General features: G+C 37.1%; 1 protein-coding gene across 1 annotated transcript; it reads left to right on the forward strand.

Annotated features, from left to right (window-relative positions):
- The first annotated feature begins 151 nt into the window (after positions 1-151).
- LOC149942641 (neuropeptide receptor 15-like) lies at positions 152-18,182 on the forward strand. The gene is made up of 2 exons (XM_090178411.1): positions 152-393; positions 17,118-18,182. Exons 1-2 carry the CDS (start codon positions 238-240, stop codon positions 17,556-17,558), a joined length of 597 nt encoding a protein of 198 aa, XP_090034537.1. The 5' UTR covers positions 152-237; the 3' UTR covers positions 17,559-18,182.
- The last annotated feature ends 5,021 nt before the right edge of the window (positions 18,183-23,203 follow it).

Below are 23,203 nucleotides of genomic sequence, written 5' to 3' on the forward strand. Positions count from 1 at the left end.
GAAAGCAGCCATGAATAATGCACGCGTTTTTCCCATTGTGAAAACATGTCAGATTTCTTCACGAAGGAAAATTGGAAATTGGAAAAAAATAGAAGTGCATCACAATAACGTTTATTTCTCTATTTGGTTTGTATTTCCGGCTCCAGATACGTGGCAATCATTCACCCGATCAAGGCGCACATCCTGTGTTCGCGAGGACGAATCTTGTGGATCATCGCCTTCATCTGGCCATCCGCCATGATCTGCGCCAGTCCCAACATCTTCTTCCACCAACTGCTCGTGGTCACTCCCGGGTTCACGCCGTGCGTCGTCCAGTTCCCTCGCCCACTCGACACCTTCCTCTTCAAGTACGCCGAGTTCACCGTCTTCTATCTGATCCCTCTCCTGGTTCAGGTATTTCTCATTCTTTTCTTCCTATTCTATTCGCTTCACGAGTCCTTCGACGCAAAGATTTTATAAGAAACTGAAGATTATTGTGAGGACTCGATTTTTGTCAGGGCTGCGTTCAGTAACAGTAATCGGATATAATTCGGAATCTAAGGGAAAAAATGTGAGCTTCGTGACGTATTAAGTTACTGCATGCTTTGTTTTGGCAGTTTGGTTTCATAATGTCGTCTGCTATATTTTCTGTTGGAAAAATAATAAAAATAATATTAATTAATAAACTCACTGCGGTTATGTTATATGATCAGGGTTGGACATAAGGCACTAGTCACGGCATTTGACTACTATGCTCTGACTACTAAAATTAATCGATATCTGGGGGCCCACTTATCAATTTGACTAGTGAAAAATTTACCTAAATGTTCATAAATAATGGTGAATAGAACAAACTGTGATCGGCCAAAGTCCTTGTTTTTATACCACCATTTTTACCCCCATTAATATAGTCAGTGCATACTAAAATAAAGTCGCTTGATGACTTAGGTTTAAGGTGGTGCCTTGGGTATTGAAGAATACTTAGGGACTTTTCTTTATTTCCGCGCCCTAAATATTAATTTAACTTGTAGGGAGAGCTATGCATAATTAAACCCCCAAATCGACTGAAAAATTTGTTGGGTTTAGTCTCCTAAATTTTCTAGATTGTAGATAACTCCCAGAGTTGCCAGAATAATATTTTAGATCTCGCACAAACCAACTTTACAACTAGCCCAAATTCCCGCACAAGCGAAAATCTGATTAACCCCAAAAGAGCCCAAATTCCCGCCCAAGAAAAATTACCGATTTCTGCTATAGAACGGGAATTGGCGCGTTATTTGAAAATAATTTTAGAAAATTATTGAAAACATCACAGTTTGCAAAGCTGGTTCCAGCTTATATTTTCTAGGAACGTTGATTCCCGTTATGAAGGATGGGGTTGGAAGGGGGAAAACCGGTACCCCGTTACTTCGTCTCGAATTTTTGGCACCAGCCCAAAAAACCGCCTCCCGCCCAGAGGTTTTTTTCCCCGCAACAGCTTCCGCAAAGAAGCCCAATTTGGGCGGAAAACCGCCCATCTGGCAACTCTGATAACTCCTAATTGAAATTTGAAATAACGATACGATGTTATAATAAAAATTGATTTATTGCGGGTTGAAAATAGTGACCCTTCTCGTCGGGCCACTGGAGAATTCTGCCCGAAAGGAGGCAAACAAAAAACGTGGAAAACTTCGCTTTCCACAATATAACACAATACACAGTAGAAACAGAATAAAAATGGGTTTTATTTTACGCTAGTTGAAGGTCAGAGGGACTAGGTCGTGCTGGAGCTGGTATATAGTGGGGAGCTAGGGGGAAGTACCTGTTAAGAGGGGATTAAGAACGGTTTCTCTCTTGGATTTTAGGCTATTTTTGAAGAAAAAAGGGGTCAAATACATTCCTTATAAAGTTACAAATTACACAAATATAAAGAAAAGAAGTACCAAAATTACACTAATAAATGAAATATCAAAAATTATACACTGAACTTAAATTCAAATCTCCTTCAATTCACAATGATTTCACAGGTATTAGCCTAGCTGATTATAATTATTATTATAAATTAAGATAGGAGGCTCACTATTCAGGCTGACTACTTAAAAAAATATCTTTATGTCCAACCCTGTATAAGTGATACACATTTTACAAAGAAGAAAATTAATTCACATGTGTAACGCTTTTGGAGGTACATTTTTAAATAACATATATGTCTTACCAGATGGCGCCAAACTATCTAAATTGCCAAATTTATAAATTATTTAAGACCGCAAAAATATATTTCTATTTCGTGTTTCTTTTTTATTCCTATTTTTTCCTCCAGTCAACTTTTTCTTTGCAGTTTTTACGTAGCCCATCGATTAAACTAGTGATAGAAGTTGGGTTTTTTTGGTAGTAAATCAGTAAACATTTATTCCATTCCGGGCAAAAAGTTGAAATTGGCGCCATCTAGTATAAATAAAAGCATTAAAATCGAACCTCTAAGGGCTTCTCTCAAAATGTTTATTTCTCTTAAGAGGCTTGTGAATCGTTTTATTTGATTCTCTTCGCGAATCCTTCGACGCAAAGTTTTGTAAGAACCTAAATTTTCATTGTCGTTGAGAAGGAGACGTGGATTTCATTTTTGGTCATATTTTTTTAGAAATAACCGTAATGTTTGTTCTTATACCCATGAATCATTTATAAGTTGGTTGCCAACGGAGGAAAAAAACCAACAAGGTTTTAATGACTTACGTAAGGTATACGTGTATTAAAACTTTAAGATTGAAGGAGACTACTGGTTGTAGAGGTATCTTCAATTACTAGAGTGGGTGCATCTTTGTTGTGGCCATGGTAATTTTACTATTTTGGAACGTTTCAGACATTGTCAGTGATGGATAGTACTGTTTAGTAATTATTACCAAAACGGGCCTATAAAAACATTATGTCAAAAGACTTTAAACTAGTAGCCCTAAAGATAAAAACCATATCCGTGAGAATGACACTAGGGTAATTACTACATTCTTTCTTCGAAGTGATGTCAAAAAATTAGAAATAGCGCCACCCTGTAGTGAATTTGTAATCTATATCATGCTACGGTCTTTTTCTTAATTTTAAGGGAGTGTGAAAATCCATACTTAAGGTGAATCAACGAATTTCACATGAAATTCTTCTACTATGTTTAACAGAAGCTAGATATGATTGGCTAAAATCAAGACGGATCGCGTGTTAGTAGACGATTTTTCGATTTAGTTCATACTAACATCGGATTTAGCTTTAGGTTATTTAATAGGCCTTTTCTGGGGTGGCGGAGGGGTTAGCACTTTCACCTCGCAGCAAGAGGAGCCGGGTTCGATCCCAGCTGGTGGCACTGGGTGAAAATTCGGAACCACTCCTGCGTTGAGTTTGCAAGTTCTCTCCCCACTGGCTAAAGTGGTTTTCCCCCGAGTTGTTTGGTTTCCCCTTCCATAAAAACTTGTTGAGGTTAACTGTAATATTAAGTGTAGGGAGCTGTTGGCTCGCGTGGCATGAAGGGCTTGCCACCACCCTCCTACGCATTGTAACCAGGCCACCATAATTAATGGCTTTAAAAGTCGCTTGATGACTTAGGCCTATGGTGGTGCCTTGGGTATTAGCCTAGCTGATTATTTTTATTTTATAAAGTAACACTGGCCTTCTGGTTTTGATGTTGCTGCTGCGTCACGGGTGACGTATCGATGACGTTTTACTACGAAAAGCCCTGGACATAAGAGTAAGTTCGACGAGGCACCCGGTTTTTAAGTATAAACTGAATGGAACTTCTACGTATTTCGTGACGATACATAAAAACAAGTTCAGCAATCGTACCTTTTTTATATAGGCTGGATTAAGACTTTATGGGGCCCTAGGCCAAAGATAATTCTGGCGCCCCCTTTCAATAGCGAGCGAAGCGAGCTAGGCGCTTCCTCAGTTTATAATTGAGAAATGGAAGGAAAATTCATTTTGCTGCCAGATTTAGTATTCCGTCTGGGGCTAGACGGCAGTCCGTCAGAGAATGTGACAATCAAACATTTTTGGTTCATAGGGGTGGACGCATTTACTAAAATTACTCGGGAAAATATTTTGTGAAAAGCAAATGATTAAAGTTTTGTACTTTGATTTTATTCGAACCCTCTTGGTGCCCCTTGTAGGCTTGGTGCCCTAGGCCCAGGCCTATTCGGCCTATTGGTTAATCCGAACCTGCCTTTATTAAAAGGTGGGTAAAAATGTCGACCCTCGCAGCAATATTTGAATTTATATGAAAACGAATTTCCTGTCTAGCGTAGTTTCGTGTTTTTGGTTTAAAATCATCTGCGTTTCAGACGTCGTGTAACGAAATAGCAGTTTCTTATTGGTCTTTTACATAAATTCAAATTTTGCTGGGAGGGTCGTCATTTTTACTCACTTTTTAATAAAGGCCTATAGAAAGGCTTATTCGCAAAGTTAAGAAATATTTTTTTTTTTCAAAATGTTTAAAACTAAAAGTCTTCCTTATAAAAAATCATAGCGCTTCTCTTACTTGGACGCAGTATTTCGATTATTCCCCATCATATTTCATTTCCATCCCACCCGTTACAGTCTCGTCATTTTTCCAAAGCCGACCATAACAAGTTGGCAAGCCAAAATATACCTCTCCTCGGAAGAATTGTCCCTAGTGGTATTAATTTCTCGAGATGAACCTTAAAGATATCTCCGCAATTTAGAGTTATTTGTTAAAAATGTTATCCCAGTTCTATCCAGCCCGGTATAAAATTTTAATTATAATAATTGAGACGAAACGACCAATTTTAATTTATTCAGAATATCATAAGTTAAGTAGTTACAACAGTGAGTTAGACGTACTATAACAATGCACAATTGAATTAAACCCTTTTTACAATACAAGTTTATCAGTTGAATATAATACAAAGCAAATTTTAATGAAAGAAATATCTACAAAGGGTATTATAACGACCGTTCGCTTTGTGGTTTATAAATTTAACGTAATCGGCCCGATTTTAATTAAACGATAGTTTATCGAAATTTTGTTAAAAGAATATTCCCTAAGGCCGCCCGATAAATTTACGAGAATAATTTCCCGTCGCCGTTATATCGAAAATTTATTTGATTCGGGATTGCCAGAACTGTAATGTTGTGGGCGAGTGATTAGAAAATAAAATGGCAACCAGAATTATGCAAAATTATAAATGTTTATTTTTATTCAGAACAGTCTATGGAACGTTCTAGATTTAACTTTCATCAATAACCCAACAATATATATCCCTTCTACGTAATTGTACAGAACTGGTACTCAAGTGTCTAAGACTAGATTTGTCTTAGTTCATTGAAAAATAAACCAAAACACACTTACACTTAATAAAATATCATAAATTATACTGAGTAATTTTAAATAAATTCAAACTACCTAACTATAAACTCTGTCTTAATTAACAGCTAATTACTTCCAATCTTCTTAATTAACCTCACAGGTTGAGTTGATAATTTTAAGGGTATAATTAGGTTATTCCAATTAAAAAATAATAACAATCAATTTTATCTTACAGCTGACTTGAATTAGTTCACAATTACTTTAACACTTTCAGTCTTAAACACGCACTGTTCATACACTTAAGTCCATTCACTCACGTTCCAAACGCGAAACACAATTTATCTCTTTTCTTGACCGAAGACCGAACATACTAATTAAAACCGCAAAGTTACCTCATAACTTTTGACCGACACCAGGACCCCGTCCTGTAGTAGTTCGTCTGACAGCCAAGAACTAAGAAAGACTAAATCTTCTATATTGAAGGCAACGGCCTTATATACTTTTATTTTGTGTGTGTTTTTTTTTTTACCCGTCGAGATTTCACTAAAGTTCGAAAAATTGAAGAGATTATATTTTTTACCCGGTTTGATTGATAGTTCTCCACACGGTGGCGCTATATTATTACTTTGATATAGTTTCCGCGGGAGTTTTGAATAATTATCCTTTTTCTAAGCGATATTAAAAGGTAACAATGAACTACTTTTTGTGTTTTAACGAAATTTTGTTAAGAATTTAACAAAAATTTAAAACAAAACCAAAAACCGTACCAAACAATAAACAAACAAAGTTCAATAAACAATATATACAGATATTGTATTAATCCGGTTAGTAAAAAAACCCGCCTTATCATAATTGTTCCTTTACTTTAATATTTTCCCTAAGGAAGTCAATGGCTCGGCGGTGAACTATCCGCATTGTTACAATGCGACCCGAGTTCAATTCCTGATCACGATCAAATTTTATATTAAAATACTAAAATATTTAATTAAATATAAGATTAATATAATCTATAATAATTTAATTAAATATAAGATTAATATAATTTATAAATATTTAATTAAATATAAGATTAATATAATTTATAAATATTTAATTAAATGTAAGATTAATATAATTTATAAATATTTAATTAAATATAAGATTGATATAATTTATAAATATTTAATGAAATATAAGATTAATATAATTTATAAATATTTAATTAAATATAAGATTAATTTAATTTATAAATATTTAAAATGATGTAGAATAAATTATAGTACCTAACGGTATAACTTTGTAAAGGACATTAGCCAAACAAGCGTTGGTGGCTGAGTGGTTAGAGTACATCTCTTGCACGAGGCAGACCCGGGCTCGATTCCCGGCCGGCGCCAAACAATCGCAAATTGATACAAAGACGAATACCGTGTACAATTGGTGGAAACCCTGCCATTGGACGTTGAGAGATTGCATAACACTCAGCACTCGGTCCGTCCCAAAGTCATTAAAGTGTTGGTTGCACGAAAAATCGATAGTAATAAAAACGAATGAATGCGGGCTTGTTTTGAAGCCCAGGACGTTCTCTTTCCAAAAATGTCATTGTCGAAACAAATTTCCAAGCCTAAGTGTATTAACTTTGAGTCCGAAACTGACCTTTTTCGCTCCCCAAAATCCTGGAATTTTCGGCGAATTTTTTCCTCCGTAGCACGAGCAATTTGGGGCAAATCAAAGCTGTAGTTTTATTCCTAAAATAGAAGGAACTGAAGTGGAGGGATTCTGTTTACTTGTAGAAGGTTTCAAACCAGAGGTTTTTAATCATAATATTAGGCTTATTATCGAAATAATTTTTTTTTACGCGCGCGCTACACGGGCCACGGCGCGCGCGTCCCGACGTTTTAAGAAGAATTTACAAGGAGCCTTCAACCTGCTTTTAATCCCAGATGTAAAGAAATGTATTACAGACAATTAGCCAATGATACGCTTCGCATTTTCTGACGTCATGGGTGCCGAGAAGTCTGGAAATTCGCCGAAAAACTCGACTTCCACCATTTCGACTTCTTTTTATAATAATTCAAAGACCACTTAACCGATTTTGATGAAATTTTCTGTACTTGCTAAAAAATGTTTGCTCTTTCTAATGAACCATTAATTAGCCATAGCAAAAATTTCGTGCAACCAACACTTTAAGAAGAAGTTGGAAAGAAAACGCCCATACAAACACAACAGACTCAACATCCACAACCATCATAACACAACCAACTCCACACCCACAACATTCACAACACGAGCTCAACATTCACAACAAACTCCACACCCACAACTTTCACAACACGAACTCAACATTCACAACTTACACATAAACATTACAATAACGAAATATCCAATCAAACTGAATTAAAACTGTCGCAACGGTGAGCGTTGACGAAAAAAAGACAATCCGAACGGACTCTCTCTCTCTAGTTCGAAGTGATTGATGCTCGGGGAAACCAAAATTCTACAGGAGAAGGCTACGCTTTACTCGTCCTCTAAAATTTACAGTCCATGGTTTTGCCAACCCTTCGAGAAACTGCGAACGCAGAAATTTTGAGTAACTGCTTACGCAATGATTACCCTTTGCCCCGAAAATGCGAACGCGTTCGCAGGCCAGACAGACAGACACGGTGATTGTATAACCCCTCCTAGTGGAGAGGTAAAAATGAAAGACTAATATTTCAAACCTTTTCCTTTTTGCAATAATGAGAAACAAATCCCCAATCACGATGACACCAGAGACCTCAGGGAGTATACTTCAAGATAAAAGAAAATCCTGGAAGGCTTTTTGTTAAAATCGAAAATTACAAAAAAATCTCGATCCGTCAAGGGGCGGATAACGAAAAATTAAACTATCGATTTTATAAGTTCAATTTGAAGTAGTTACTGTATGTTACGCTATATCGGTATTTGAGTCAAATCATAAACTAAATGCAACTAAATGCATAGAGATAGAAAAGAAATAGAGGGAAGATTACCGCGTTAAGGCACCCCTGTTTTTGACCGAGAAAATTCCTCCCCCCCCCCCCCGCATGTACGAAAGCGGAGATGGGCAGAATTTGCAACGCCATCTATCCTTCCTTTGTTTACATCAAATGACAGTTGATTTTCAAAAAGGCATAATGTACTATTTCATTTCACCGCGCGTCGATAGCGCCACGTAATCTGCCCATCTCATGGCTTCCTACATTGGCGAAAAGGGGTCGGCACTCGCTGTCAACTTCGCCAGATACAATAGTGCCTCTATTTATTTTCTATCTCTATGACTAAATGCTTAAGCGGACGACAAATATCTGTTTATTTTTGGTGCATAAGGCTTAAATTGGCACCATCGACCGTATGTTGAAACATTTCAATAAAATCACTTACGCCGGCATTACAGACTACCACGATTTTGAATTTGACCAATACTATCAAAATGTAAAATCAAGAATGTATTTATTTATACTCAGGGATAATGAATATGTCGAGACTATCGACGGACACGTTGAGGCCCTAACCCCGACACGCTTAGGGGGGGGGGGGGGAAGAAAAAGAGGCTGTCTTATTTTTTGCGTCCTCGCAGCCGCGTTAATCGCGTCGAAAAACGTAATTTTTAAGAACCAATGAGATTGCAGTATTATTTGATTTATTAAAGCGGAGGAGCATACCGGAGAAACGCTACAAATAATCTCGACATATTCATTCTCCCTGAGTATAAATAAATACCTTCTTGGTAAAATTATCTAACCCAAACATTACCAACCAGATATTTTTCATCAATTCGCCATCCAACTATATATGATGGATACGAAACTTAAATCCATGGTTACCACAGTAGCTGGTAAATTTCCCAAACCAATGTCCCGTTATTTCCACTTCATTTTTAAATTAACCTCAATAGCAGATGAAAGAAATCATCGATTGAACTTTGAAAGGTAACTCGGGTTTGGTTTTACGTACTAGAACATAACGTATATCAGAGCGAAGGAGTGATACTTGCTCCGGGATAGGTTAAATAAATTTTCAAGCTTCTCAGGGGAAATTTTTATTCATTTTAATTGATTTTTTTAAGGTTTTATGCCTTATTTTTATTGACAAAATGATTAATTATGCGAGCTCAGCGGTCACGTAATTTAAATTAATCTTAATTAAATTCAATTACCAATTAGAAACTAAATTTGAGTTAGTTTGCTAGAGAGCCTACTTTAGTACATTTTCGTAAAATAGGCAATTTAATTAAAATTGCTTAATTCGTTTTTTAATAAAATTATTATTTTAAACTCTCTCAGAAATAGTTTGAGCAACTAGTTTTTAGTTTTAGCACGCAATAAAATTTACGTGAAGCAGTGAAGCATCCTTATAGGCCATGAGAATTAAACTCGAACCTTCGCAGGCTCGACGCCAATTCCATGATGGCGCGAATTTCCCGCCAAACCGCGGATGGGTACACCACACCACATCACGGCTCAAAATCACCGCGCATATTAATTTAGTCAACTATGTAAAATGGTAAAATTACACCGCATAGGAATATGTACTAATTAATCAATCATTTTAACTCTGTAATATAGTTTTAGAAACTCGCTATATTATGAATTTCGCTCAGCACTAGGGATAAGCTAGTAGTTTACTTTAGCTACTGGGGATAAGCTAGTAGTTTACTTTAGCTACTGGGGACAAGCTAGTATAGTTTAGCTACTGGGGATAAGCTAGTAGTTTACTTTAGCTACTGGGGATAAGCTAGTAGTTTACTTTAGCTACTGGGGATAAGCTAGTAGTTTACTTTAGCTACTGGGGATAAGCTAGTAGTTTACTTTAGCTACTGGGGATAAGCTAGTAGTTTACTTTAGCTACTGGGGATAAGCTAGTAGTTTACTTTAGCTACTGGGGACAAGCTAGTATAGTTTAGCTACTGGGGATAAGCTATAGCAGTTTACTTTAGCTACTGGGGATAAGCTAGTAGTTTACTTTAGCTACTGGGGATAAGCTAGTAGTTTACTTTAGCTACTGGGGATAAGCTAGTAGTTTACTTTAGCTACTGGGGGTAAGCTAGTAGTTTACTTTAGCTACTGGGGATAAGCTAGTATAGTTTACTTTAGCTACTGGGGACAAACCAATAGTTTACTTTAGCTACTGGGGACAAACCAATAGTTTACTTTAGCTACTGGAGATAAGCTAGTAGTTTACTTTAGCTACTGGGGATAAGCTAGTAGTTTACTTTAGCTACTGGGGATAAGCTAGTAGTTTACTTTAGCTACTGGGGATAAGCTAGTAGTTTACTTTAGCTACTGGGGATAAGCTAGTAGTTTACTTTAGCTACTGGGTATAAGCTAGTAGTTTACTTTAGCTACTGGGGATAAGCTAGTATACGATAAGCTAGTAGTTTACTTCACCATAGGTTTAATTCATCTAACGATTTTTATTGCCTATAATTTAAGTGGCTGGGTTACAATGCGTAGGAGGGTGGTGGTAAGCCTTTCGCGCTACGCGAGCCAACAGATCCCGCGATAAATACCAGCAAAAAGGCTATCTTTATTTGAAATGTCAGTGTTTATAATTGTCAATTTTATTTTCCGATTCAATATTGTATTATTATTTCACGCAAGTAAACGTCTGTTTGCAATACGAAAGCGTTTTAATTTTCAATAGGCCTTAGCCTCGAGCAAAAATTAGCAGGTGAAGGAGATTACTGGCCCTCGTTACCTGGAAGTTACATACAGCGCCAAGATCGCCCGCGGCGAATGCGTGTACTTCATAATGAGGTCGATAATATTCTTTAGTCGTCAACGCGGTCAATATGGTTTTTAAAAAACCTTTGAGAGGGCCTTCCTCGACCAAGAGAAAATTGGCTGCTATGTCTCTGGCTTAACCTTTGTTTCAAAAAGCCTTTTTCGTTTTTGTTTTTGAAGTCACTGGCCGATAATTGTTATAACCGAATAAACGTATTTCTATTGACAAATTTCGCTACCGAGACTTCGAGATCATGACGTTTTCCAAATCGCATAGTTGTAGCAAAAGTGACATAAGACCCAAAAGTGTGTCAACTCTACCTTTGCGCCCGTTAAAATATTTACTGAGAGCTAGTCTCACAATAGACTACATAACCTACTAGTTGGAATAGTACTAGTAAATGTATATTTAGTCTATGGTCTTACGCGATTTTCTCTCTTCGATTAACTCGCCCGTAGACATACGTTCTAAATCGCCTCACTCGGCGGCGCTGGAGTGGAGAAAATTTCAAATTTTGATGACGTATTTTCAACCCCCTCTCCCACTCCCTGTTTTTACTTCGAGACAAGCTCCCATTAAACATTTTACCGTACTGACACACTTTTGGGTCTTATGTCGCTTTTGGTTGTAGCTTTAATAGTGGCTGCTATTCCCGTGGATAATTTGGGCTCTATGCAGGGCCGGACTTAGAGATCCTGGACCCATAGGCAGATAAGGAGTCTGGGCCCCCTTTTCACGCGCTGCATTTACTCTTATCCCTGGAACTAGGCTGTGCCTGAATTTACCTGATTCAGCGTAGAAGTCTGAGCTCTACGGTTATATTTCTAAATAAAAGCTCTTAACAATCGTCGACTAAATACGCGATAATTATGCAACATTGCGATTTAAGGCTGCGTCCGTAAACTGCCAGGCAGAAATGTTGGTAATTTTAAAACAAAATCTTCTAGCTAGGAATTACTCCAATATAAATTACGATTGATATTATAGATTTATGACTTCGAATACAGTAATTACGGTTACTGGAGGGCCCCTTCCAACGATGGGCCCCTAGACCACTGGCTCTATGGAAAAATAACGTAGGTAGGTGACGTCCAATTACAAGCGTAGCTTTTTTTATGAACCTTGGGTGACATGTGGGGATAATTTGGCCAAATAACGTAGGTGACGTCAGCCTGCTTTTCGTCAAAGATTCAGTTTATAAATAAGTTTTACAAAGGTGCGCTGTCAGTTCCTGATCTTCGACGTGTTAAAATTTTACGGAGAGCCATTTTTAGAATGACCACCAATTTTTGGTGGACTTCACACTAACGAGGAGACTACCCGAGGTGATAGTCACCGATTTTGTTGAAACTAGGTGGCTACGTAGACCTTATGGTAACAAAAAATTTCACCAAGGGAAAAGTTGCAATGGGCATTAGTTTCGCCATGGCAACCGAAAATGTTTTTGACAACACAGTATGTATATTTTCCCATTGAAAATGACATGGGAATCTGAGCACTTCTAAAAAATAATAATAATAATTCTAATTAAAATTATTAATTTTGATCAAATTCAAACAACTAAATTCCATTTTATTAATTTTGATAAAATTCATTTATTACCGTCGATTTGGCGATTAGTTGGTAAATACAACTTTTTATTTTTATATTTCGCTTTTCTCCATTTTTACCGATTGTGATAAAATTTGATCAAATTGACCAAAATTCATCAAAATATCATAAAATTAATTTCATTTGTCAATTTTGATCTATTTTTTTGGTTTTGCAAATTTTCACAGGTGGGGACCCTTAGAAGCGCTCAGTTTCCCATGTTATTTTCAATGAGAAAATATACGTACTGTGTTGTTAAAAACATTTTCGGTTGCCATGGCGAAACTAATGTCCATTGCAACTTTTCCCGTGGTGAAATTTCAGGTTACCATAAGGTCTACATACCCACCTAGTTTCAACAAAATCGGTGATTATCACCTCGGGTAGTCTCCTCGTAAGACCCAGTCTTTCCCTCGTCATCATGCCGAGAGCCTTTCCTAGACGTAGGACCAGTAGCATCAACACCTAATAATTCATTTTTAAGTCGCGAATTTTTCTCGGTTATCTTTTTGGGTATGACTTCAATTCTACGTCACTCAACGCGTAGAAATAGGTTATTATTTCGAACTATCTTACACACTTATGTAACATAATGACTTGACCATGACTTATGGTCATAGTATTGCAATTATTGGGAAGCAGGCACTTATTTCGAAGTATCCAGGCAATAAGAGAAGATCGTGTTCAGCGGAGACATCGTCATTTTCTTTGTCAGGTTGAGGAATGCGTAGAAATATTCGTAATATCAAATAACCAATTAACGCTCGGAGAGTTCGATTGACTTTCTTTTCACACTTACGACATACTATTCATTCTTTAAATCAAACACTGTTACATACACTTACAAGGAGAGTACCTGAGGTGTTTATTGCCGATTTTGTTCAAAGCCGGCCGTAATGTAGACCTATATGAGATATGAAATTTCCCAAAAGGAGACGTTGCACTACCCATTCGATTTTCCATGGCAACCGAAAACGTTTTTGACCACTTACAAATTTTTCTAATTTACCCAAACTTGATGAAATTTACCTAAATGTGGTCCAAATTACCCATTTCGTGATTTTCAAATTTAAAATAAAATTCATAGCTAAGACCAAGAATGTATTTATTTATACTCAGGGAGAATGAATATGTCGAGACTATCGACGGACACGTTGAGGCCCTAACCCCGTCACGCTAAGGGGGGGGGGGGGGAGGAGGCGGTCATATTCTTGCGTTCTCGCAGCAGCGTTAATCGCGACGAATAACGTAATTTTTAAGAACCAATGAGATTGCAGTATTATTTGATTTTATTAAAGCGGAGGAGCATACCGGGGGGCACAACGGGTGGGATTGGAGAAACGCTAAAAATAATCTCGACATATTCATTCTCTCTGAGTATAAATAAACAAATAAATAAATAAATACATTCTTGCTAAGACCCTGTGAAACCGAGAAAATCCAATGCTTTTTTAAATAGAGTTTTTTTTTTGTTTTAAGTGATCAAAAACATTTTCGGATGCCATGGCAAATCTAATGGCTAGTGCAACGTCTCCTTTTGGGAAATTTCATGTCTCATTTAGGTCTACATTACGCCCGACTTTGAAGAAAATCGGCAATAAACACCTCGGGTACTCTCCTTGTTAGAGAAATATGTTCTATAAAAATTACAGAAAGTTTCTGGCAACCCCTGATGCCAGAAAACCCCGGGATATTTTACAAAAAATTATGTCTGTCGGTACTTCAGAACCTTTCTGTAAAATTTATATATTTAACAATATTCTAAAAAAATACACATTTCCGTAAATTTTACAGTTGTCATCTGTGTTTCAATTATGTATTTTGTACAGAAATAATGATAAATTTACCAGTTTCGTTCTGCATTTTACGGTTTTTCACTGAGTCAATAAACAATGTCGAAATTACAGAAATTTTCTGACAGCGCATGATGTCTGAAAATTGTAGTAATATTTCCAAACTATGCTCGTAGAGTTTGAGATATTCACTGTAATATGAACCGATATATCGTTATCCCCAATTACCGAAAATGTTATGTTAACTTTACTGTGTGTTTTAGTATTTCAAACAAATATCCATTTTACCTGGAGCTTGTTCCGTTTTTGTTTTTGAATTTTGTGTTTTTTTTACAGTAAAATTTTTAATTTTTACCGGTTATATTTGTGTTGGTATTCATTGATACTAAAGTCAAAATTTCATCCAGATATTCCAACTATAGATCGTTTTCGACCTTTAGGGGCTCATCAGTACAGTGTAAAAACTCTGTCTATCCTCGGAACTATGTTGGCCTATATGTGAGCTAGCATTGTAATTTATAGTTCAACTAATTACAATTATTGCGTGGCGTTTCGATATTTATCGAAAAACTTTTATTTTAATGTCCGAAAGTGAAAATAGTTATCGTTATATAGATTAATCAATATAATTATTTTATTTCAAGCAACTTTGGGAAATATTTTCATTCGTTAAATTATTTTTTACGTGGGCCAATCTGTATATATGTAACATAACTAACTAAAACCCATTAGGAAATTTTAACCTAAAAAACACTCTATCACAGTAATAAGAAGTTTATCTGCAAAATTTTCAGTTTAAAAAAAACAGTTCGTCAGTAAAGCATTTCAGGGACATTAACAGAGTATCTGACGTGTTTTGTATACTGCTTTTTTAAAGAAAAACACTGGAAAAGCTCTGTAATTTCAATAGGGACTTGGCAGTGCTACGTCACAGTTTTTTTTCAATAGTTTTTATCGTGGGGAGAAAAATATGACCACAATGGCGGCCATGGCCAAAGCTACGGAGTGCCAAGTCATTGATGACGTAGGGATGAAAACTATGTTATACATAGTTTGCATCCCTACGTCATCAATGACGCAGTTCCAAGTTTAGATATAAGAACCAAGAATAAATATTTAATTTGAGCAAGAATGAACGGTTCTATGCCGCCATTTTGCCGGTGTAGATTTCTTAGTAAAACGGGAGGGTTAACAGTTTCAATCGTCTGTTTACGGATTTTAATTATTTTCAAATGATTAAGAAATTAGTTTCACGTTAAAAATGGTTATCTGCCTGGTTAAAAATTGTACGAGTAGTTCAATTACCAAGGGAGAGCGAAAATTGTTTATTTTATTCGATAGCGAAGGTAATTGTAAAAAGGATGACCGCAAAGGCCTAACTTTGATAAGCTTTGTCAACTTCTTTTCGTAGATATTTCTGTCGTAATTTGATATTTTATTTAAATAACCCGGCCTTAGAATATTATCTGGCTTTGTTTAGGGCCCATTTAAAATTTTAAAGCATAAATCTAATACGTTTTGTAGCTTTGACGATATTACCAACAAAATGGCTACCTATTTAGTAGCTACGCGCGAAATGGTTTGAATTTTTGATTGCCCTCCCAGTTTCCTTGGAGACCATAGGCCCCTCCCTTCGGTGCAAACTATGTATACTGTAAAAAATCTCTGTAGGAAGTAAAGAAATTTATTTCAGTGTACGTTTCCATCTAGTTTGAACTCTATTACATGTGTTTCTATCTTTCACTCTGCTACAGACGTTTCTATTTTTGAATTTGTGACTTTGTTCAAGACGTGTTTCTCTGTCTTTGACTTTGGCTTTATTACCGAGGTTTTTACGTTAGACTTTACTACAGGCGTTTGTACCTTTGACTAAACTAGATACGTTTTTACCTTTGGCTCTATTACAGGCGATTTTACCTTTGACTTTTTTACAGGCGTTTTTACCTTTGGCTTTATTACAGACGTGTTTACCTTTGACTTTACTACAGGCGTTTTTACCTTTTTTGACTCTATTACAGGTATTTTTACCTTCGTCTTTATTACAGAAGTTTTTACCTTTGACTTTATTACAGGCATTTTTACCTTCGTCTTTATTACAGAAGTTTTTACCTTTGACTAGATTACAGGAGTTTTTATCTTTGGCTTTATTACAGGCATTTTTATCTTTGGCTTTATTACAGGCATTTTTACCTTTGACTTTATTAGATACGTTTTAACCTTTGACTTTATTAGATACGTTTTTACCCATTGAGTTGGGAATATTAATCTAGAGGTCCAATCAAAACGTCGGATTTCAGTATTTCGCGAAACAAGTTTTTAAAAATAAGAATACTGTCGTCTGCTCCCATCGGCGTCCCAAATGACGAGAAAACGTTATCATTCTACCCGTGGCGCCGTCTATCTCTCAATGGTTCGTTCAAATAAGACGCGTTTTCAAGCAAAAAGATTTTTTTTCTTCAAAATAATGGATGGCGCCACGGGTCATATGATAACGTTTGCTCGTCATTTTAGAGCAGACGGCACATTCGTATTTTTCAAAAACTTGTTTCGCGGGGAGCAGATTTGATTGGATCTCTAGATTAATATTCCCAACTCAATGTTTTTACCTTTGACTTTATATTAGATACGTTTTTACCTTCGACTCTATTACAGACATTTTACCTTTGACTACGTTACAGTCAAAGATAGAAACGTCTGTACTTTAAACGTAACTCTGTGACAGACATTTTCATCTATGTTTGTCTCTTATATAGGTGGTTCTGTACATCTACATCGGCAAGCGCTTGTTCGGAATGGACGCCCTGTCCAAGGCGATCGAGCCGGCGGTGGGCAAGGAGAAGTACGCGGCCACCATCCAAGCTCGGCGAGGAGTGGTCAAGATGCTGATCGCCGGCGTGACGGTCTACTTCGTGAGTTTCTCTCCGCATCAAGTCCTTCTCTTCTACAACACTTTCTCGGACACGCTCTTCCACGAAACGTGGTCTTACCTGATCTTCGTCAACATCATGGCGTACGCTTCTTCCGCCTGCAACCCTTTGCTCTACAGCGTCTTCAGCCAGAAGTTCCGCTACAAGTTCAGGAGTATCCTTTTTGGGAAATTCGGAGCCAAGCAGCCGAATCATCCGGCCGCCACTAACAACTGCAAAGTTCGAAACGTCCAAAAATCACTCAAAACGACAGTCACCGAGGTGTGAAAAGGTGGGAGCGATTAAAACTGTAAAGCCGCGCTCGGAAGAGTGGATGGAGATGGTACGGGTACAACGATGTCGGTCTATTTCTTATTACGGGACAATTTTTTCCCGCCGGTGGTTACAAAGTCAGGCGCTTCGGTACAGGCTACCAAAATAAAACAACAATGTCTTCGCGAAGCTCAAAGGACCAAAAGAAACGGTAGATTCTCGTTCATTGTACTACAATATGTCTGAAAAAAAGAGAGAAATAAATCTTTTTCTTTGACTTATCTTCGATTGAGCAGTTCCCGAAATTCCAATAAAGCCGTTGGCGATCTTTTCCTAATGAAACGAAATATTTTTCCGGACGGCGTTTGGAATACGCCCGTGCTTAGTCAAGGAAGCTTACGGGAAGCTCCTTGTAAATGTAGCTTGAAATATCTGTCGCGACTAGGATAAGAAGCTGATCTTACAATAGAAAAATAAGCCTAGGCTCAAATGAAAACACCCGTAAAAAGTCGCTATCTATGTTTTCCCGCTTGTTGTTGCTGGTTGTCGTCTTGAAAAAAGCATCGCGTATTTCTATTTAAAAAGAACTGCGATTCAAAAGTTTGTAAAGTCAAGTATACTGTAAGTCCTGGTCGATATGCTCCGCTCTTGGAAGCGAGGGAAATAAACCGAATTATCGATCCATGTCCGTGTCTACACCGGGTTGTTATTTTGTTAACGCGGATTCTTCCAAACCTTTCCCTACAAAGGTGCGAATAAAATGAAACGTCGAAGACTTTGACAACTCATATTTAAACCCAATTTCTTAGGGCCCTAAGGACCACGGATCGTTGCAGTTCCTCGTTATTCTTTCCTCTGATTTGGGAAGTCACTTTCGTAAGTATGCTAATATCAGGATCCTTTTTATGGAGAGGTCAGCGCGAAGGCCGTTAAGGAAGGGCAACCCATTCAGTAGCGGCGCTAAGGGTGGGCTGAAGTGGGCTTTAGCCCCCCTGCATTTCTGAGAGGGGCCACATATTTATAATTAAGAGGCTACATATTTAAATTTATCAATTTTCTTTATCTCTAGAAATTTGTTTTATTGCCAAGAAACGTTTTTCTGGAAAAAAAAAGCTTTCAAAATCAATTCTTTTACTCAAGAAGTTAGTAGACCATAAACAGATAGATTCAGCAGGAAGGGAGCAGAAATTGGGAGAAAGTTGAATAGATAATAGAAACAGAAGAAAGGGGTTTAAGGGAATTTAGGGAAATACCCCGGGCATGCACGTGTCCCCTCTAGGTCGGATACAAGGTCAGTAGGGGGTCCACTAAACGCAACAATAAAACGACCTTGCTCTTCTCGCTTCCTGGAAAATTTATAAGGGGTCACTAAAGTTGTAAGGGCCACAAAATTCTAAGGGGCCACAAAATAATTAGCCCACCTGTGAAAAAACCTTAGCGCCGCTACTGAACCCATTCCCCACTAGAGTACACTCTGCTCCAAGTGGCCGGATAAAAGTAGTACGTAGAGCGGACTATATCCCTGTGCCTCCTCACGCCATCTACCGACTCCTAGTCGTAATTTAAAGTTGAATGAATAAAAGCTGTACACTATACGACACAATTAATTTAATCTTAACACTTTAATATATCAATATTATCAGAAGTGTTTATTTCTTACTAGATCATTAAAATGAAACGTGTAACTTTGCAAGCTCGAAGTAGATTTCGTTGGGCGCGAATTTTCTGAGTCTAAATTACAGCGCGTAAGGATATTAACCTATTAATAAAGTATATTTTCCCGATGAAATAGTATTAGAAAATCAATATAAGCCTACGTAGGTTTAATGCGAATAACATTAGCAAGATAGCTAGAACAATTCTCTCGTAACAGATGTTATTTAAAAACAATTAATATAATTTCTTATATTTAGTTTGATGTAGGTGTTCGGGGCGATTTTGGGAACGTATTTTCCCCAATCACGAAACGTACTTTTTCTAGATTTTAACGTACTTTACCGTAATACGCTTAGTTCGCCATCTAGGGTGAAACGTTCATAATTATTTAAAAATGCGCGAAATTTAAAAAAAAAACAGAACAAGCTTTTGAATTTCAGAAAGGCACCAAATTTAAGTTTAAAAAACTGCAATAACTAAGTTTAATTTATGGATATACAACAGAAATATATAATCTGAGAAAACATACCAATTTATTTTTTAAAAACATGCTAAAACCATAAAATTATTTCAATTTATATTGATAAATCGAAAACGTACAAAATATTTGAAAACGTATTTTCGTACTACAAAATCCAAAACGTACTAAAAAAGTACAATTGTACCGCCCGGAACACCAGTCTGACGAACGAGTTGCGGAAAAAAACCGAAAAGTGCGCTAACCTCTCCTTAAAAAACTCTGCTTATATCAACATAAAGAGTTCATCCACGCAGTGAAAACTAGTTAAAACCCAAACATAAGCCGCATAGTTTAAAACAATGTCTTACATGAGAACAGATGAAAAAGTAGAACTCAAAAAAGACGGAGCTTAACAAGTGAATTATTTGAAATGGGTTTTTCACGCTGCTGACGGCGGGGAGTTATTTTGCCCGTTACATCTGTTCCCTGGTTTCTTTGTTTTTTATTTGTCGCGTTCCCATTAGAGGGTTCTTAGCGGGAATAATCCGAGACGTCTGCGCCCCACGCTAGAATCGGCCAACCGTGAAGAGATCTAGAACACTTTTTAGCGGAAAATGTCCCAACCTCGCAATATTCTATAGGGATTATATAAATACTCAACCCGTTAAAGAATTTTACTGAAATCTCTGTTGACTCATTGATCTAGTCAGTTTTAAAGATAAAAAGTTATAATCAAAAGTATATAATATGTAGAGTGAGCTGTTTATCTTCATATTCTGCTAAGCTTATTCGCTCGAAACATTGTTCAAAATACTTTTCCGAAGAAAAAGTAGTGCGTGGAGAAACACATCTAATCACAGGGCCGGCGGATAATGTGGGTATGGTGGGTAGAAGTACCCACCCGGAATTGATGTCATCAAAGTCTGTACTGTGGGGATAGAGCCACGGCCATTGTCACAGAATAGCTATGTTTCCACTCTCCTCGAAAAGGTTTTACAAAGAATAATAGAGCCATGCCACCTACATAATCATTTGCACAGTTTTCCTGGGACTACGTATTTTTCCTATCCCCTCCTTGATGAAGTTAGTACCGGCCACAATTAAAAATTTGTCCCTGAGAGAAGAACCGCTTTCCCGGTTTTTCCCCACCTTCTTCGCCCGATTGTAGGAGTGAGTCCGAGTAACGTTGTGCAGTGAAAATTCAGTTCCTGGTAAGTGGTCAGTGACACTTTTCAGTATAAAAACTGCAGAAGTAAATTTGTAAAATAGGTTATTAAATATTAGTTTTTAATTCTAATGAGACAAGCGTGAATAGTAAAACGCAGTCTTCGCAAAAGGGCAAATCACAACTTAAGCATAGACTTTTAACAAGTTTTTTCATTTCCTTCGCGTCAATCCCCTTTCTATTTCTGAAAATACGGTAAAGACTGACTTATATCGGGAAGTGATGCGGAAGTTAAATACAACACTATCTTTATCTCATGCTTTAAATATCGGTGCTGTTGAAAACTATGCACGCGGCACTGCCCCGATTGAAATAGATTGAAGTAAATCATCAAAATCAAAATTTAAAAATACATAAAATGACAAAAGCATAATTTTCATAAGTGTATTTAAACGTTAATGTTTGTCGTCATTAGTCTCTTTGTATCAAACATTTATATAAAATAGTTATTAGGTGTTACATTTCTACCTCGCGTTGTGAAGTAGGATTGATAATTGCATACACTATAACTTTTAGAAGGTAAACGATAGTAAATGTATATTACGTATATGATATTGAGTTGATTATTCGGTTAGTAGTGGGCTCTAATGTAAGTGTTCAAATAATAAATAACTGATTCTCCCTAAACTGCTTATTTGACACCAAAGCCATAAAGTCTCCATTTATTTTTTAAATAATTGTAATTTAAATAATCGGTGCCTAGTTTCAACATCTTCTACCACAAGTTGGGGTAGGAAAAGTACCCACAGTTGTCAGTACTACGTTTTACGTTGTCTCTACCTTTCTATATAATTGAGTTTAAATATTAGTACCCAGATCCTTCAAACATCGTTACACGTAGCCATATGAATTTTAATAGCTACATGAAATCACCCGTCGAAATATTTGGAAAAATTGGTGAATCAGTTCATTTCCGAAAATGCAAAGCGCAGTACAGTTTTTGCATTGCGCAATTAATACATTGTAATAATAAATTTGAATAATACTAAACTTTTTGTAGTTTTTACCTCTATCAATTTCTCTTAATTAGTATTATATAGGCCTATCTTTATATGTAGGATAACCCAATAAACCCCCCCCCCTTCGTCTGACTACCCACCCGAGATTAACACGATCCGCCGGCCCTGTCTAATCATAAGCCTATCAACCCTAAGTTTGAATCGAAAGGCAGTGTTGGTTCAAGCAAACGACTGGCGAAAGTACAGCGCTAAATCCACCCGGTGGCGGAAAAGAGAAACGTGACGCGTCCCGCAATGTATGATGCCAGCTGCTTTGGTAAGAGCGAGGTGCGTAGAGAGAGAAAGGGGGAAGGAAGAAGCTTCAATTTATCTCTACCAGGTGCCGATACTATCGCCTGATTTCTTCTTTTTCACCCGTCCAGTGGTGGTACAAAGGGCGCTATGCGCGTTTCAAACTTAGGGTTGATACTAGGCTTATGATCTAATATAATGACTTTCTAAAAGTTGTATACCATGAAAATGAGGTTTATGCGTAATTAAACATCCCTACGCGGTGCCAATAGGTCGATTACGAAATTCAGTGGGTGGAGATTTCCTTACCTCTATGGCGAAGAAAATTTTTACCCCTGACTTTCGGGATAGATCTATTTTACATAACTAGGCGGAGTAATACAAGCGGAATGTTTCCGCGGTTTGCCGGTAAAATCGCTCCCATCGAGCCTTCAAAGGAGAGTGTTTAATTTTTATGGCCTAAATGTATAAATTCTTTAAAGGGGAACGGCCAGGCTTTTCCAAATATGGCCTTATTTCCGTATCAAAAGATTAACAAGACGTTCAATATACTAACACGTACCTTTTTTTGTCTTGAAAAAATAGCTTTTGGTCTCTTATAACTGGAACGCGCCGCGCGTGCAAAACATATTTTTCGCGTCTTCAGCAGCGCGCGCTTTTACGTTGTTTTTCTATCTCACCGACTTCTCACCAGGTTTCGCGGCGGACGCGCGCTTTTCAATTTCCCGAAATTTCTTTACTTTATTAAAAATTAATCGCTCAATATTTTTTGATGTGGTTTTCGCCATAAATTTTAGTTTTTAATGGGCTATAGGGCTATCTAACGGGTTAAAGCTTGACCGTTCCCCTTTAAAGAGGGTAAGAAAAAAGAGTGAATACTTCTCTCGTAAGAACAATTTTATTTACTTCTGGGAATAATGTTAAGTATAGAGTCACGGTATTTCTTTGCTAGTCAATTTCGTAAAGTTTAGGAAAAAGTCCTCGCTTTTATCGGCGAAATGAAAGGTAACAAAATCGGTACTTTAAAAAAAAATGGTCAACGGTTGCAGCAACCTCGTCAATAAGAAGC

Source organism: Leiobunum rupestre, chromosome 6, assembly GCF_980474605.1.
Source record: "Leiobunum rupestre chromosome 6, qqLeiRupe1.1.hap1, whole genome shotgun sequence".
Lineage (NCBI taxonomy): Eukaryota > Metazoa > Arthropoda > Arachnida > Opiliones > Sclerosomatidae > Leiobunum > Leiobunum rupestre.